Raw genomic sequence first — 18813 nt, 5'->3', positions numbered from 1 at the left:
TGTCCAAACACTGAAAAGATGAGGTTTGTATCACAGTTAATGAAATAATTTGTAAATTATTTCAGCATGGTCTTTTCTAGAGAATAAAAAGTAAGAACAAAAACCATCCATACTCTTTATGCTTTTGTTCTATGATCATAGTCCCTTTTCTGCTTTTTAAAAAGATACTTTATTAATAATTTTTATCTTGTATGTACGGGTGTTTGTCTACATGTATGTAAGTGTACACATGCATTCTTGGTGCCCGAGTTAGCCTGAAGTGGTAATTGTGTGTCCCCTGGAACTGAGTTATTTATGGATAGTTGTGACCTGCTGGGTATGTACTGGAGCCAAACTTGGTCCTCTTAAGGCAGTCAGTGCTCTGAACTGCTGTGTCACCTCTCCAGCCCTGCTGTGTCACCTCTCCGGCCATGGAGTTTTCTGTTTGGAAATAACACATCGAGAGCATTAAGTGTGCAGGGAGGTAATAGTGTTCACTATTTATTACAGTGTTCATTCTCTTACTCTCATTGTATAGTGCTTGATAAAAGACTTGTTGATGAAAGAACCTGCTACTAAATGTCATATATTTTATAAAGCACATTAAAATAATATACAGACACATATATATACATACACACATATACACACATACATAAAATATACATACACACAAATACACACATGAATACACACAAACCCACACGTGTACACATACACACATTTACATACAAATGTATACATACACATACACACTAATACACACAAACCCACACATACATGCATATATGTACACACGTACACACATATGCACACAGATGTATATATACACACACTAATATACACATATATGTAAAGACATATGTACACACTAATACACACATGCATACATACACACATATCACATACACATATATGTATATACATAGACACACACACACACAAACACACACACACACACACACACACACACACACACGCACGCACACATACACACATACAGTCCCTGAGTGCTGATGCACTAGGCCCTGGACTGGGAAAGTCTGGGGGGACTCCTGTGACTCACGCCTCTGTGGCAGCACCCTCCTCACTCTGCTCTACTGCAGGAGTGAGTGGAAAATGAGTCTCAGCAGAATTCACACAGCACACACTTGTTTGACCTTGTACTCTATCCTGGGCAATTTGGATGTTGTACCTCTTTGGTGATGCCAAGGGCAAGCATAGCCTTTAGCGAACAACTCCTGTGTGGTAGCACTGTGAGCAGTTGTCCTCCTTGGACACCTGCTGATGTACTCCTGGTTTACTTATTAGACATGATTTCAAAAACAAAGATGTTAAAAAGTAAGTTAGCCACATTCTACAGAGTGGCTTACATAGTGGTTTTGTGGGTGTTTGGTCTATGTCAGTCAGCACTATCTTGCTTTTATACTTAGAGAAATTTAAGCTTACGAGAGAGTGTGTGTGTGCGTGCGCGCATGTGCATGTACAACTGTGTGTGTGTGCATGTGCTTCCCCCCTCTCTCTCTTTGTGTGTGTGTGTGTGGGATGAAAATAGAAGGGGAGTTATTTGGGGTGAAGGGAACCAGCAATATGGGAAAGAGGTATAGAGGAAGGTCAAGGGGGTTGGATAAGAACAAACAGTAATGATATAAATGTGAAGTTTACAATGAGCCTCATTTATTTATATGCTAACTACAAAAAAATAATAGAGTAAATAAAACTTAGTCCCTGACAAATTGTGTGAAATTTTCTTGGTAGGAAGGCTCCAGACACGTTTGAGTGAAGGATATCACATCTTAGTCCGGGCCAGAGATACTCACACGATGTGAGCCAAGTTGAGTGGCTTTTCAGGCTGGTCTGGGAACATGGGGTGCAAAGGTTCGCGGCTTGAAGCACAGCTCAGGGACTTGCTTAATGCATTCGTTAGCTTCTTAGCAGGTGATTTCTAGAAAGAGAATAATAACAACCTTGATTATATACTTTAACAGATGACTTTAAAATGTTTACTAATAGCTGCATATTTATTCACTCATTTCTTGATCCATTTCATTTATCGATAAACTCTGTTTTGAGAACCTGCCTTCCAAGTCAGGAAGTTTGTGAGAGGCTGTGACTGTATGCTGGAACAAGCCACCAGGGTACCCATTCCTTGCTGCAGAGTCCCTGCAAATGCTATGCTGAGTGGAAGCACTCATTGTGTGGGGAAATGTGTTGAGGTTTAGGGGACCACTAGAACTTTCTGGAACAATCTCAAGGGATAAGAGGAAGCAGCCGAGAATCCATTTGAGAGAAGGAAGGCAGGAGGCAACCAAATTCCTATTGGGTAGATAGATGCTTGTGCATGTCTCCCCAGGAAGTCACACAGCATCTATGTATATAAAAATATTTATGGGGCTGCAGATATGGCTCAGAGGTTAAGAGCACTAACCTGAGTTTAATTCCCAGCAACCACATGGTGGCTCACAACCATCTGTAATGAGATCCAGTGCCCTCTTCTGGTGCATCTGAAGACAGCTACAGTGTACTCATATAAATGAAATAAATAAACCTTTCTAAAAAATATTTACCAAGTTACCCTTTACACAAAGCTTCCATGTAAGTTATACAACTTTGCATTCTTGTGATTGAACCAATTTAAGTAGTTCAGTTGGCCTGGCAGATGGAACAGCCAACAGCAGCTAATCCAGGCACAAAGCAATAACTGTAGGAGATAGCATGAGACGTGAACTTGGCATTTAACTGAGGTAGATCACAAAACGGTGAGCTACATGAACAGTAAGTGGCTCCACTGCAGAGCAAGTCCCACATGCTACTGTCACATGAGCTCACGCAGGTCACTTTGCCAATCAACTACTCACACTATGAAAAGATGGTTTTAAAACTACAAATTCCAGCCAGGCAGTGGTGGCGCATGCCTTTAATCCTAGCACTTGGGAGGCAGAGACAGGTGGATTTCTGAGTTCGAGGCCAGCCTGGTCTACAGAGTGAGGACCAGGACAGCTAGGGCTATACAGAGAAACTCTGTCTCAAAACAATCAAAAACAAAAACCAAAACAAACAACAACAACAACAACAACAACATAACAATAAATTCCCTTCGCCAATCCCTGAAAAAAAAAATTGAAACTGAGCCAGGTGTTGTTGAGCATACATTGTCATAATCCTGTCTAGTCATGCACTAGAAAAAAAATTAGGAATCTTAGAAAAAAATGTACAGTATTTTTAAAAACAACATTCATAGAAACAAAGTGAAGTGAAACATAGCAAAATGCATACTTTACAGGAAAGTAAGCTGGACCCAGGATTGCCTGCCTTTCTGTTAGTTAGGTCAGCTCTGACCTGCCTATTAAATCCTGAGAAGAATCAAAGTTTGGCTCTTCCAGTATCTTAAGTCTCAGGAAGTCACACTAAGGTCAGATACAAACAGTAAGAGGTCCCAGTAGGATAAAGAATGTCAGGCAAGGGGGAGGAACATGAGAGTAAAAGTGAAGTTTGCCCTTATTTCCATCATTATCTGTCCTGGTTCATCTATCTATCTATCTATCTATCTATCTATCTATCTATCTATTTATTTATTTTTGTCAACTTGACACAAGTCAGGGTCATCTGGGAAGAGGGAAACACAACTGAGAGAAGGCCCATCAGATCATCCTATTGATAAGTCTGCAGGGCATTTCCTTGATTGATGATTGATGGGAGAGTGTCCAGTCCCCTGTGGAGCATGCCATCCTGGCCCTGGGTGCTATAAGAAAACAGGTTGAGCAGGCCATGAGAGCAAGCTAAACCTTAAGAGCAAGGTTCTTCCATGGCCTCTGCTCCTTCAGTTCCTGCCTCTCGGTTCCTACTGGAGTGACTTCCCTCAGTGATGACTGGAGACCTTGGAGTTCCTCCCATGAGTTACCTTTTGCTTTGGTCTTCATCACATCAACAGAGACACCTACACCCCTGAAATTCTTCTTCATCCTGGATAACACTCTCACACCCACCTCCAAACATGCCTGGCCTTCACTTACCCATGATGTATATTCCTTCATTTGGTGCTGGTTGCTATGAGAACCTCCTGCATGGCCCCTCCAGAAGCAGTCCTGGCAAAGCTGGTAGTTGTGACACTGTTGGCATCGGTATCGAAATCCCATCATGCTCTCACTGTGACAGTAGGAACACTCAACTGGATGGAAGACTAAGGAGGAAGTAAATGGGGGGGGGCATGAGAATTGTGAACTAAAGAAAACCACGGTTCTCATAGAATTCTATTTTTCAGCTCTGTGCTCTGCTGATTTCAGACCATGATCTATTTTGACTGAGAGAAGCATTTCGTTTATTCCTGGGGGTGAAGAGGGGGGTAGGTATAAAATGGGATGAGGAGTAAATGTCCTCTGGCAACACACTGTAATGACCTGTGCTCTGTTGACCCCTGTTTTTTTATGTCATAAGAATGTAAATTATCCAAATTGAGTAGTCTTCCCCCAAATCATCTCCAGGAGCCCAGAAGAAGCACAGTGGATGGATACAGTTAAGTACCCAGTAGGCAGGGGCAAATGCTAATGAAGTAGAAAATGGGAGTATGAAAAAAAAAAGAGAGATGGCTCAGTGGTGAAGAGCATCGACTGCTCTTCCAGAGGTCCTGAGTTCAATTCCCAGCAACCACATGGTGGCTCACAATCATCTGTAATGAGATCCGACGACCTCTTCTGGTGTGTCTGAAGACAGCTACAGTGTACTTATCTACATAAAGTAAATAAATCTTTTAAAAAAGAAATGAAATGGGGCAATAGGGAGGCTGGATGAGAAAATTGAGTTCCTTAAAAAATAGAGTAGCTAATGGACTTATTTAATGACTGACACTGACTTTATTCAGTGGCACACACACACACACACACACACACACACACACACACACACCTGCACACATTTTTCTGGGGCAGAAGGATAGGACCCCAAGAGATGAACAAATTATTTGAATATGGTTCTGACTTAGACAGTTTGAGAAACACTTCACTAGTTGTGCTAGGAAATGTGAAGTAACAAGCTGGCTAGGTACAGCTTTTGAGAGTTGAAGGTAATATATAATCAAATCCAATTGTCTTCATGCCATGAGCTAAAGACACTAAAACAGCAGCAGCAGCAGCAGCAACAGCAGCAGCAGCAGCAGCAGCAGCAGCAGCAGCAGCAGCAGCAGCAGCAGCAGCAACAGCAACAGCAACAGCAACAGCAACAGCAACAGCAACAGCAACAGCAACAACAACAACAACAACAACTTCTTGTGCTGTTGTTATCTTACTAACTGGGCAAGAAAAGTAATGCAGACGAGAATGAATGAATGTAAAAAGTAAAGTGGGAAAAAAGAACATAATGTATTCTTGATTGGACTGCTATTTACGAACACCCCTCTTCTGGCTCCTGGGAAAGTTAGGGGTACGAGGTAAGTCTGGATAACCACTCTGGGCAGGTGCCCGAGAAACAGATCTTCTTTAGCAGGAAGCACTGAGTCAGAGCTGAGACCACAGCCGTCTGATTGACACACGACTCCTGTACAGCCTTCTGATTGGCACACGACTCCTGTACAGCCTTCTGATTGGCACACGACTCCTGTACAGGGTTCTGATTGGCACACGACTCCTGTACAGGGTTCTGATTGGCACACGACTCCTGTACAGGGTTCTGATTGGCACATGGCTCCTTCACAGCCTTCTCATCGGTACACGGCTCCTTCAGAGTTCTGCTTGGTACACAGCTCCTTCTGGAATGCCCACCACAACTCTGAACCCATCCTGTCTCACAGCAGGTACTTACTGGCTCCTGGCTCCTGCATGTATGTGATTCTTAGTAATTGCAAATGAATTAGGAAATTTATTCTCTAAATTTTGTTCAAAACAAACTTAGAAGCATTGAGAGACAACAGAGTCAGATGCTGAAAATTCCAAGTGAGAATTTAAAATGAATCCATTTTTATCCCCAATGTATATTAAAGCAAAACACAAATATGGGCTACATTATTTTCTATTCAAACTGGAGAAATTTTAGTTTGATAATAAAACTACAAACATTAAATAGAGGCTCTAGTCTGTTCCATGTGTAAATTTCTTTAAACCATGTCCTAGATTGTATTTTATATTTAAATCTAGTTATGTCAATGGTAAACATCATTAGAAACCTTTGCTATTTTTGAAAAGAAACATGCAGTGAAATTTACATTACTCTTGTTGTTAACACAGATTTAACTAATAAATACAACACTGAACAGGTGCCTTAAGGTGAGCAAGTTGTGATCATTTATTCCTTTCACCCATTTCTGGGTGATTGCTTTGGTAAAAACATGGTTCATGTCATAAACATCAACATGGGACATTCTTTAAAACAAATCCTGAAAATGTCCTTTACTTAGGATTTTTCTATTGAATACAAGAAGCTTATAATTGAAGTTACAATTTATTCATCATCATCATCATCATCATCATCATCATCATCATCATCCCCACTACCACCACCACCACCACCACCACCTCCACCACCACCACCATCACCACCACCATCACCAGCACCATCATTATTTTAGCATTTCTCATGCTAATTTTGTAGCATATAAGATTTGATGGGTCAGGAGGTAGTTTTGTTAAATGATCCACTAAACAACTTTCCCTAAAACTGTCATGGACTTCATAACTATAGACCTTATAGTTGAATTTGAGCAGTTTAAATGGTGGTTTAGCTCAGCAATAGCACTCACCATTTTCTACATTTGCCAGTCTGTGCAGAAGAGGCAGCCATACCAGGCACTGTGGAGGAGGGTCTGACATGAGAGTGTCCAGGAAGCCATTTAAGGTGACCTTTTTCTGTACCAGAAAAAGAAAAAAATCACAAAAGGATAGGTCAGAGAACGATCCGAACTCACATGCTGTCATTTGATGACAAAGAAACAAGTCATTCAGTTAACTCCTCATGTAGGGAGAGACAGAACGTGCCAAAGGGTGTTGCTTCCCTAGTTTAGAACTGAAAACATCAATGCTTCCTGTGCCCAAATTACAGGAGACCAGGTCATCTCCACTGGGCCTGAGAGGGTAGCCAATCAGAAGAGTATCAGTCAGTCGCTCTCAGAGATAAGGGGCAGTGTGAAAACTGGGAAGCCGAAGAGCTAAAATTTCCACAGGCTCTAACTCAACAGTGCCTCATAACATGGGCCTATGTAGTTCCCTGAGGGTTCGGCTGTTTTTGTGAATGATTTCCCTTCAGAGTTTCCTCAGTTGCTTAGACACTGAATATTTAGTGGTTAATATGACTGGTTCTGTTGAAATTCAGGAACAGCAGAAATAGTGTGGTTAAATGCTGAAATTATTTTATTTGAAAATTTGAACCAGAACACCAATGTGGACAGAACCTTAATAGTTTAGAACAAGTCCCAAAGAGGTATAGTGTTTTTAAGGGCCATATCTTAGGGTAAACCCTGTGATAAACCTCACTAATAACTGATTCTGGACATATTGAATTTCTTATTAATAGGGATTTATAGGTTTAGTCTTTCCTCATAACCTTAACTAGTTTAAGATTTCTATTGGGTTTATATGTATGTTGCTGTTAAGATATACATTGCATAAAGTATTAGTAAAGAGATAGTATTTTCATAAGATATCAGATTTTATATGTCTAGAAAAAAATTTCCCTCAGAGCTATTACTCTACATTGCATGGACTTTTCCCCAATAAAATATTTCAAATACAGTTGTAACCAGCCTTATTTATTTATTTATTTATTTATTTATTTATTTATTTATATTACGTGTATGGGTGTGAGGGCTTTGTTCACATGTTATGTCTGTGCACCACATGGGGGCCATGAAGGCCAGGAGTGAGATCCCCTGGGACAAGTGTTACAGAGAGTTGGGAGCCTTCACATGGGTGCTTGGAATCGAACACAAGTCCTTTGTGAGAGCAGGCAGTGCTTTTAAACCCTGAACCATCTCTCCGGCACACCTCTTCCCTGGGCACCAAGTTTTAGCCTTTTATAAAGTGGTTATAAAGACATTAAAGCAAAAATAAAGTAGACTTGTATTTACATGTGTCTCTTTTTAAAATTTCAGATAATTGTATTTATTTACTTTGGTTAAACAATCATATTGCCTAGGTTACAATCATTCCTAAAATTTCCAAGATGTTGCTACAATTGGAATGTGTTTAAGTTTCTTATCTTCAAGAATAAATAAACAATGATGTCATGGGACAATCTTTAGGATATTTTGGAAGAAGTTTTTAGCATAGGAATATCATATTTAATTGTTTTTGAACATATAAGTCTTTTTAAGTTTGAAGGCAAGGTATAGAAAGACAAATACCACATGTTTTCACATATAAAAAAATACTCATTTCAGGGAGTAAACAGTAATTCCCTAGAGACTGGGACGAGGAAGAGGAGGAAAAGGGATGGAGAGACAATGGACAATGGGTACCAGAACGCAGCTAGGAGATAAGCCAAGACCAAAGTGACATCACTGGCAGGAGAATGTACTGGCTCAGGGCAGGGGAGGAGGGATGCACAGGAGCATCTGAGCCCTACTAAGGTTGGGGTTGGGGTCGGGGTTGGGAAGCCTTCATAAAGACTTTCCTAGTCTAGATGGCACAGGAGCTGGGTTAGCATCCAGTTCAGTCAGTTACACCTATCCTCATAAAGAGGATAGTTACATTTCTACAGATGCATGATAGGAGGGACACCTGATGCACTTTCAACCTTGCCAATGGCCCAGGAAATGTAGACTGATGATGTCACTGGCTGGGCGAGCAGTGCGGTTTTCCACTTTGTTTAATGTTTGAATTGCATGAACCACTTGGAAGGTCGCACTTAATTAGTTTAAACTTTATACGATTGCAAACGGATGTTACGTGCATGGGTTTAGAAACTACCACTGGTTGTATTGGGGAATGAACATAATAGTCTTTCCATAGAGATCTAAGATGTTGATGCTATAAACTAAGTCTTCCCTAGCAACGAAGTCTAAAGCATCACTATGTCACACTGTGAACTATTTAGGCAGCAGCGTTCATCATGTATTGGACCACACAGACAGTAATAAGGCATGTGAGAGGACTCCTCTCCTTTGATGGACATTGGCAAGCCTTAGTGTGGAGCCTGGCATACCTTATTTGGAAGCTGAGTGACAATTTAGTCCTTATGATAATATAGACATATTAATGACAAAGATATCAAGGGTATACATTGCTGCAAAGACTAAATTATACCGTAGAAATAATAAGCCTGAAATCTGGCTCTTGGCCAGTGAGTCCTCCGTGTTATTACTATTCAGGTATATTGTTAGTTGCTGGATCACAGGCCACTCATCAAAGGCTGGATAGGTATATCCTAGGCTGCTGCCATGAAGAAGAATTTGGGCTTCTGAGCCTAGAAGTCACACACAGAAAGAGAATAACAGTGGTTGAAAGGTTTTCTTTAGACAGTTACCTGTTGGGAGAAACAGGATCTCGCTGATTGTTCTGTGTAACCAAATGAAGGACCTTCAAAAACTGCTGTGGGTAGTTTGAGAACTTCCCGAAGGAACTGGTCATACCTTCCATACACCATCACTCCACTGGAGTCAGAGATCATTGAGAAAATATCTGGTGGAAAGAAAGGCTGGAGATGTTTACCACAGAAATATTCTAAAGTTTTATCTCAGGATCTCTGATACAAAGAATGAAGAAGTATACTATTTATGGAATCATAACATGAAAGCGAATTTTTTTCTGTGGAAATGGTCTCAGCATGATATCCAGTGTTTTCTTGTTTCAAAACAGGATCTTGCTATATGTGTGGTTCCTGTTTGAAGGTGATTTGTAATTTGGTCAATGTTAACGTATTTTCATAATGCAGTGAACATCATATTTTTTCTTGAGGTTAATTATAAGCTTACATAGGTAAGCTTTGTAGATGCAATGCATACTGTTGCAGTTTGAAGGTGAAGTGTTCCCAATAGGCTCACAGGTTTGAACACCTGGTCCACATCTAACATCAGGGGGTGCTGTTTGGGAAGGTTGTGGAGCCCTCAGCAAGTAGGGCCTTGCTTGATGAAGTTGGTCAGTGTGGGCAGACTTAAGGGTTCTCTTGCCTGGCATCACTTCCTATTCTTTCTTTGCCACTGCACTGCCGATGTGATGCACCAGGCTGGTGTTCTGTTCCTGCCAACATGAATTCTCTACCATGACAGCTGAATCCCCCAGGAACCATGAACAAAAATGAACTCTTTCGGCCTTAAGTTGTTTCTGTCAGGACATTTTATCATGGCAACCAGAAGGGAAGACAAAAATGCCGGCCTCTTAGGAAACAATGAAATTATCACTTAGAATTGGGGGAGGTACATGTATCATTTATCTGATTAGAAACTTAACCATTTGTGGTGTAGAGAAGCCTGCCTGATCTATGAGGTAAGATTGGGATATCAGATGATTTCCCAGAGTACTGCTGGCTTCACTGAACCTGAGAGCTCCATCCTGCCATGATGTGAGCTTAATGAACACTTAACAGCTCAATTCCCAAGGTGCCTCATAATTCCCCTGGAATTACCAGAATGAGAGGATTTGCCATTAGTTTGTCTAATGTTAAGTAGATGCCACTCAGCCAGTGAAGCTGCAGGAGAAAGTAATTAGTAATTCAATGTGCTACCTCTGTTCACTTTGAGTTCCATTTCTCAAGGTTAAAATGTAACCTGAGGACACCCAATTTATACTCTAATTATGCATTATACATATTACAAGCTTTTACTGAATTGTGTTTTAAGGATGTGACCTGACTCTCTTCATTTTAAATCTTCCAGATCAAATGATGCTTCACAATTGATATTAATAGTGATATTGTAGAAATTCTGAGGTTAAAATCCAAAATATACAAGCAACTCACATAATTAAATAGTAAGAAAACAACCTGACAGAAAATAGGCAGAGAAGCCAAGTAGACATTCCCTGAAGGAGGGCATACAATTGGTTAGCCATCTGCAGAAATGCTAATGCCAATGACCGTCTAATAAGTGCAAATGGAAGCCACAGTCAGGTAGATGCTCCAGCAAGAATGACAGAAAGTACAATCAGCCCAAGTTGAACGAATGGACGGATGACTAAGCCACCCCTTGCTATCACTGCTACGGACAGGATCCTGTCCCGTTCTCCTGCTGTCCTCAATGTAGCAGACTGTCACAGGCACCTCCCACACACTTGACACTAAGGTGAACTGTATCTGTGTTGAGGAAAGCTGTCTAAGTGAGAGCCAAAGTGAGCATGGACCACAGAGATTACCAGGAAGTAGTGAGAGATGGCTTACTTGGGTGTCAAAATAGTATTAAGGACTCTGAAGTTGATACAAAAATAATTCATGCTTGTACTTTAGTTTTTGGCTTTAGATAATAAGCCTAATATATATATACATATACATATNATATATATATATATATATATATATATATATATATATATATATATGTGTGTGTGTGTGTGTGTGTGTGTGTGTGTGTATGTATATGTATATAATGAAAGATTATTTCAAGGATTCAATCAGTTAATAGATATAAAGCATTCAGAATAACCCTTCACATGTGGGACACAGTATATACATTTAGATATTTTCACGATTAATTCCATACTGTATACTTTTCTGTTGCTGGCATTATTCATTCATATGAAATCCCCTGTGCGAGTTCGTCTTGTGGCTCCACATCGTATTATAAGCCCCTTTGTGTTTCTTACAGCACCATAACATGACTTTGCCTTCCTTGGTTCATTCAGCAGCAATCAACTCGGCACACACTAATTGTGTAACATTGCCCTAATCAGTAATACACAGGAAACCAGGATGTGGTTCTTTTCTTGCCCTCTGGGAGACTTGGTGGATTGAGAAAAGCCAGAAGGATGCCACATAGAACAGCACAGATTGTAAGCCTATGGTGTGAATACGGGAAGAGCAGGGTGGATGCAGTGGGAGGAGCTGGTCGGGGTAAAGTGTGAAGGCCACTGGGCAGTCAGCACAGAGGAGGAAACAGGGTCAGGGCAAAGGGCAGTCAGTACAAGCACAATGTTCTCAAGGGTCTTCGAGGAGCCTGAGTGGGGTCAGGGCACCAGGGTATAGCAGATGCTGACACCAGATATAAAAAAGCCTTCAGACTTCTGCTATGTGGTTCAGCTTGTGTCTGGATGATGTCAGGGGACATAATGAAGGATTGAAAGCAAGCCTGGAGGCAGTGTGTGAAGGCAGCTCAACCCAGTCAGAGAGGGAAATCGGATGAATGCAAGATGTGTGCTATAGTGTGGGTCTCCTGAACTAAAGCAAGCAAGCAAGCAAGCAAGCAAGCAAGCAAGCAAGCAAGCAAGCAAGCAAGCAAACAAGCCCCCTACACCCAATAAAAACAAACAAAACGCTTAGAGACTATAGACAAAATATGACATCCCAGGCTTATGGCCTTGGACTTAGAGTTCCTTTAAGATCTGTATATTTTTGTTGGAGAGTTGGCTGAGTTGGTACAGTGTTTGGCTTGTAAGCATGAGACCTTAATTTGTTCCATAGAATTATGTACACATGCTGGGGGTGGTGGAGCATGTTTATAATTTTAGCACTAGGAAGGCAGAAACACGAGGACCCTTGGAACTCACTCGCCAGCCAGTCTAGTTTAATTAGTGAGCTCCAAGCTAACGAGAAATCCTGTTTCAAACAAGATAGAAAAAAAATTCCTCCATAAGACAGTGAAGGTTGTATTCTGGCTTCCATCATACATGCACCCAAGTACACTTGCACACATAGATGGGCGTATGTGTACACGAACATGTGCTTGTATGCAGGTACACTGGACATATTTAAGAAGAACCAACTAACAGGATTGTTCAAGAGACAAACAACTGTTCCAATGCACTGAAGCAGTTAATTACAAGCTGAGAAGGGTTAAACAGGAAAGGGCGGTACCAGGTCACTTTATGTTTAAGGAGCTCTGCCATACCCTCACAGAAAGCACCCTTCTCTCCATAGGCTGTACCAATAGTCCCACCAGGAGCAACATGGTGAACACCATGCATATTGGTTGCTGGTGACCCTAAGTAGCAAAGAGTATGATTTGAAATGGAGTTAGTGCCCCCTTTATTGCAATGATAAGCATTTAATAAAAATTGCTTCATTTTTTTCTGTTATTTTTCCCCCTTTGCTTTTAAAAATTCAGCCAATTATTCTTGCTCTGTTCTCACCACTAAACAGGGACAAGTTGGAACAAACTTTCTCCCCACACACAAAAATAGAAATATTGATAAACTAGCATGGCTGTGATATTGGCTTAAATGCATTAGACAATTTAACAGAAGCAAACACAAAAATCCAAATCTGGAAAAACTTTCCATACTTCATTTTAATTTTTCTTATCACAAAAGTAGCACAAGAAATCATTATTTGTCTGCTTTACCATTAAGACAAGAGCCAGCAAAGAAAAACTTCATTAAAAATCCCTCAATCCCACTACCTTACCCGGGGATCCATCCCATAATCAGCCACCAAATGCAGACACTATTGCACATGCCAGCAAGATTTTGCTGAAAGGACCCTGATATAGCAGTCTCTTGTGAGGCTATGCCAGTGCCTGACAAATATAGAAGTGGATGCTCACGGTCATGTATTGGATGGAACACAGGGCCCCCAATGGAGGAGCTAGAGAAAGTACACAAGGAGCTGAAGGGGTCTCAACCCTATAGGTGGAACAACAATATAAACTAACCAGTACCCTCAGAGCTCGTGTCTCTTGCTGCATATGTAGCAGAAGATGGCCTAGTTGGCCATCATTGAGAAGAGAGGCCCCTTGGTCTTGCAAACTGTATGTACCCCAGAACAGGGGAACACCAGGGCCAAGAAGTGGGAGTGGGTGGGTAGGGGAGCAGGGCTGGGGGAGGGTATAGGGGACTTTCGGGATAGCATTTGAAATGTAAATGAAGAAAATATCTAATAAAAATTGAAAAAATCCCTCAATCCCATTTACCAAGAGATAGTTACGGCTGTATGTGGCTGGATTGCCTCATTCAGTCAATAACTATTATTCAAACTAGAAATATTGGTGATGAAGGATAGTCACTTTGTACTAATATTTTGCAGAGATTTTTTTCAAATCAAATTGCTTCCCACTGTAGTCAAGATCAAACTGCCTTCAACATAATTACTTGGCAGCCATTCAAACTATCTTCCTGGGATTACCAATCTAAGAGAGACAGTTCAGTCCGAGAACCAGGGACGTAAGGTGGTAATTGAGGTCCATTGCTGTTGAGATAGGAATGAGATGACTGGTGGTTACATCATACACTTTTTATTAGAATTTGTGACAGGAGGGACTTGGGTCTCCAAGGGGATTCTGCTGTGCAAGCATCCTTTGCTGTACTGAAGACTAACTGTGCCAGTAGAGTACAGCCTGCCTTGCTCACCCAGCTTTTGGGAGGATGATGGCCAGGTGAGGAGAAAGCACTATAGATGTTACACTGCTTTCTCTAGTCTCAGGGGATGCAGGAGAAGGACTCAGCGAACCAAAACAAGCAAACAAACATGAAAACCAACCAAAAAACAAACAAAACCCCCAAATAAACAAACAAACAACTTAAACTGGCTTGAGCTTTTAAACTGTATTCATGCTGTTAATTGCTAGCCTAGCAACCATGGATTGGATGCATATTTCAAAAATGAGTGTGCATGTATGTGTATGTATGTATGCTAATGTTCTTACATGTGTGTAGAGATCAGAGGACAATTCCTAGGAGCTGGTTCTCTTTCTCCACTTTGTGCAATCCCAAGACTAACCTTAGGTCTTCAGGCCTGTGCGTGACTGCCTTGCTAGCCTTCCTTTCAACGCTGATCCTGCTTAAAAGGAATAGTGGCTCTTCCCAGCCCAGGATGTGAAAATGAATATGTTTGCCTGATTTTTTTTTGTGTACCAGTAGATGCTTTAGCAACTGGCCCGGGATGGGCTATGAGACTGACCAGGCCAAAGAGTTGCCAAGATGGCTGTCCCGAAAGAATGACAACATCTGAGACCCAAGAGAGTTGTGCAGAAGAGCCTGGGTCTTCCAGGACATGGGCTTGCTGGCCTCATAAAAGGCTCAGAGGGTCCTGACAGTTAGAAAACTGCCTTTCATCACTTTGGCTCAAACTTACTCTAATATAGGACTCTTACACTCATTTGTCTGTGCATACAATATCAAATAAGCATTAGAAGATATTTTTGAATATCTTAGCTCTTGAAACGTTTCTTTGATGTCCTCAGCAAAAATGGCCAATTGTGACCTGATGGTAGTAGTCAGGTACTGCTGTGTTTTTACGTCTGATTCAGTTATTTTTGTTAAACTTTCTTCTCTTAGCCTAACCTTGAATAAAATGCCCCCCATTCTGAAGCCACTTAAAGAGCAAACAGAAAGCCATTGGCAATTTCTGATTTATTATTTCCCAGTCAAACAAAGGAGATTTTCAATTTCTCTATCTCCTAGGATAACTAACGAGAAGCTAACTGGGACCAGGATCTGAGCAGGCTTCTCTGACTTCTGGATGCACTGGTCATTCCATGAAAGAAAATTATGGAAGTGAAGGAAGTTGATGTCACCTCAGCTTTGTCATCTTTTCCCTAATCTGGTTATCCAGAGAGAAAACATTCCTGCAGTATGTCAGGCTAGATTCCAAAGGAGCAAAGGATTTTCCTTCTTTCACTCTTTCCTTTTTGACTATCTGGAATCTAACAAGAAGAAAGGGAGGAAGGCACTCCACAGCCAACAGAGCTGGGAGGCAGTCTCTGGGTTTAATAAAACCTTGCAGAGCTACAAAAGGAAACTAGGGAACAAAGAAATAAAATCATGTCCATAGTGCAACTTAGCATCAATGGCATGCCTCGGCTCACAACGTGGATGGTCAGTGCCACTAGTCACACCCTTTCTAACACAGCATTCCATGCCAAATTCATCACATTCAGGGTAAACAACTAGGTGAAATCCCAATACCAACATTATTTTAAATCAGCGGAAATTGAATACTTCAATTTTGGAAAGATTCTAGTTGGAGGTACTCAGAAAGTTATAAATAATGATAATTCAAAGGCAGAGGGTATGTTCATTTCATTAACATTTATACAATGTGGAAATAGTTTTATTATAAAATTTAAAGGCCAAAGAAGACTCCATTTGAAACAGCTCTCACAGAATGAGGGAAGACAGAGGAAGACAGGTGACATGGCAAGGGTAAGAGAGGATGTAAGGTGCACGTGCAGAGTGGGGGCAGGGGATGACTTACATCTTAACTTGTCCATGATCTTTCCTCCACACAATGTAGCCAAAGCCATTTTGACAGCAAATACTGAGATTTTACCATGGCCTTCCCTGTTTAATGATAACAGAAAAAAAATGATGTTATTTAGGGTACTCCTAATAAATAATGTTGACATTTTCTGCTCTGTAGAAATTGTAGGATACACGGCTGCACGCATTATGCAGACACACTTTAGGAAAGGTTGTGGATACAATCCACCACGCACTGCTGATAAACTGTCCATGTGGCACTTTGTTTTTCAAGAGACATTGGAATCTTCTAGTTTTTTTGTTGTACATGTCACTTGCTCAAAATACAGGCTGTTAGCCAGAAAAAGATGCCCTAGGTAGTGATGGCTTCACATAACAGAGTCTGCTTTTTGTCTTGGGTTTCATGAAATAATTTTATGCATGATTCCAGTCTCTATAATTTATTCAAACAGACATCAGAAGCTTCATATTTTATTTCCTTAGAGAATTTTTTTTAAAACTTAAGTTAGGTTAACTCTGTGGACTTTTTTCAAGTTCAACTTTTATTTATTAATTTGATATCTTATTTTATTTTATTATTGAAAATAGATTCTTCTCTCATACAATACATCCCAACCACAGCTTTCCCTCCCTCCACTCTTCCCAGCCCCCCTTCCAGATCCACTCCCCCTTCACTTCCCTGCACAAAAGAGCAGGATCCCTGAAGAGACAAACTTTAAGGACACATTCTTTTCAACTACCATCATTTTCTAAACACAAGCCAATTGTTTGAGTGTGACATATTTGCTTAATAAAGACAGCTAGTGTTTTAAGAGGTCAAACCACAGGAGCTGGGACTGGAGCAATGGCTCAGTGAAGTACATGCCATGAATGTATGAGGACCTAAGTTTGGATCCCCAACACCTACATCAAAGCTGGTCATGGTGGTATATATTTGTAATGGCGCCACCAAAGAGGCAGAGTCAGACAGATCATTGGCCAGCCTAGCCAAATCAATGAGTTCTAGGGTCTAATGAAAGAACTTGTCTCAAAAATAGATCAATATTTCTTAGAAACACACGTGCAGGATTTCTCAATAAAATACTTGGAAGCATAATTCAAAAACGCATCAAAAAGATTATTGACTATGATCAAGTAGACTTCAACCCAGAGATGCAGCGATGATTCAACATACATAAAGTGATAGATGTGATCCACCACATACACAAACTGGAAGATAAAAATCATCTCATCTTATTAGATGCAGAAAAGGCCTTTGACAAAATCCAGCACCCCTTGGTGGTAAATGTCCTGGAGAGATTAGGAGTGCAAGGTATGTACGGTACATACTTGAGCATTACAAAGGCAATAAAGAGTGAGGCCACAGACAACATCAACCTAAACAGAGCGACACTGAAAACATTTTCACTAAGATCTGAAACAAGATAGAGGGGTCCACTTGTTCCATACCTATTTAATATAGTACTTGAAGTCTTAGCTCGAGCAATAGGAAATCTGAAAAGGATAAAAATAGGAAAGAAAGGAGAACAATACCCTCCTTTTCATCCTCATATCATGCAGATGATATGGTTTTACATTTAAGACCCTAAAATGTCCAGCAGGAAACTTCTATAGCTGATAAACACTTTCAGCAAAGTAGTAGTATTTAAAATTAATATACAAAATCAGTACACTTCTTATATACAAATGGCAAACATACTAAAAAAGAAATGGAAACAGTACCTTTCACAATCGCTTCAAAAATATCTTGGAATAACTCTAGTCAAGAGTGTGATAGACTAAAGTATAATAAAAACTTTAAGATATTCATGGAGGAAATTGAAGAAGATTCCAGGAGATGGAAAGATCTCCCATTCTCATGGACCAGGAGGATTCATAATGTGAAAATGGCTAACCCACCCAAAGCAATCTACAGACTCAATAAAATCCCCGTCCAAATTCCAACAAAATTCTTCACAGTTGAAGAATAATCTTCAACTTCATATGGAAACTCAACGACAAAAACAAAAAACAAAACCAAAAACCAAAACAAACCAAAACAAACCAAAAAACAAACCAACCAACCAACCAAACAACAACAACAAAACCCCAAAAGACAGTTAGCAAAAGCAATCCTGAGGAATAAAACAACGGCTAGAAGTGTCACCACCCACAAGTTCATATTGTAATGCAGAGTTATAGAAATAAAATCAGTGTGGTATAGCATAAAAAGAGATACATTGATCAATGGAATAGACCTGAAGACTTGAGCATCACTACATAGGTACAGACTCTTGAGTTTTAAATAGAAGCTAAAACATGCACGGGAGGAAACACATCATCTTCATTAAATGGTGCTGGTCAAACAGAGAGCTTCAAACATGTGCAAGAAGGAAATTATACTGATGTATATTACCTTGCACCAAAAGCTCAGCTCCAAATAGATAAAGGATCTAAACACAAATTCCCTGAACTGTACAGGAAAGAAATTAGGGAACTCACTTGATCTCATTGGCACAGAGGGAACTCACTCGATCTCATTGGCACAGAGGGAACTCACTGGATCTCATTGGCACAGAGGGAACTCACT

The 18813-nt window shown here is 40.5% G+C and overlaps 1 protein-coding gene across 18 annotated transcripts in view; it reads right to left on the bottom strand.

Moving 5' to 3' along the window:
* Dtna (dystrobrevin alpha) overlaps positions 1-18813 on the bottom strand; it is a 389557-nt gene that overhangs the window by 106877 nt on the left and 263867 nt on the right. For all 18 annotated transcript variants that reach the window (XM_029547199.1, XM_029547193.1, XM_029547192.1 and 15 more), the window contains 5 exons: positions 16240-16325; positions 9427-9581; positions 6707-6812; positions 3993-4159; positions 1800-1924 (listed from right to left, as the gene is read on the bottom strand). In XM_029547199.1, coding sequence (XP_029403059.1) covers positions 1800-1924; positions 3993-4159; positions 6707-6812; positions 9427-9581; positions 16240-16325 — 639 coding nt within the window. The remainder of the gene's footprint in view (positions 1-1799; positions 1925-3992; positions 4160-6706; positions 6813-9426; positions 9582-16239; positions 16326-18813) is intronic.

This window comes from Mus pahari, chromosome 15 (genome assembly GCF_900095145.1).
Source record: "Mus pahari chromosome 15, PAHARI_EIJ_v1.1, whole genome shotgun sequence".
In the NCBI taxonomy this organism is placed as follows: Eukaryota; Metazoa; Chordata; class Mammalia; order Rodentia; family Muridae; genus Mus; species Mus pahari.
Note: the sequence above shows the minus strand (reverse complement) of the source record. Positions and strands in the feature narration are given on the sequence as shown.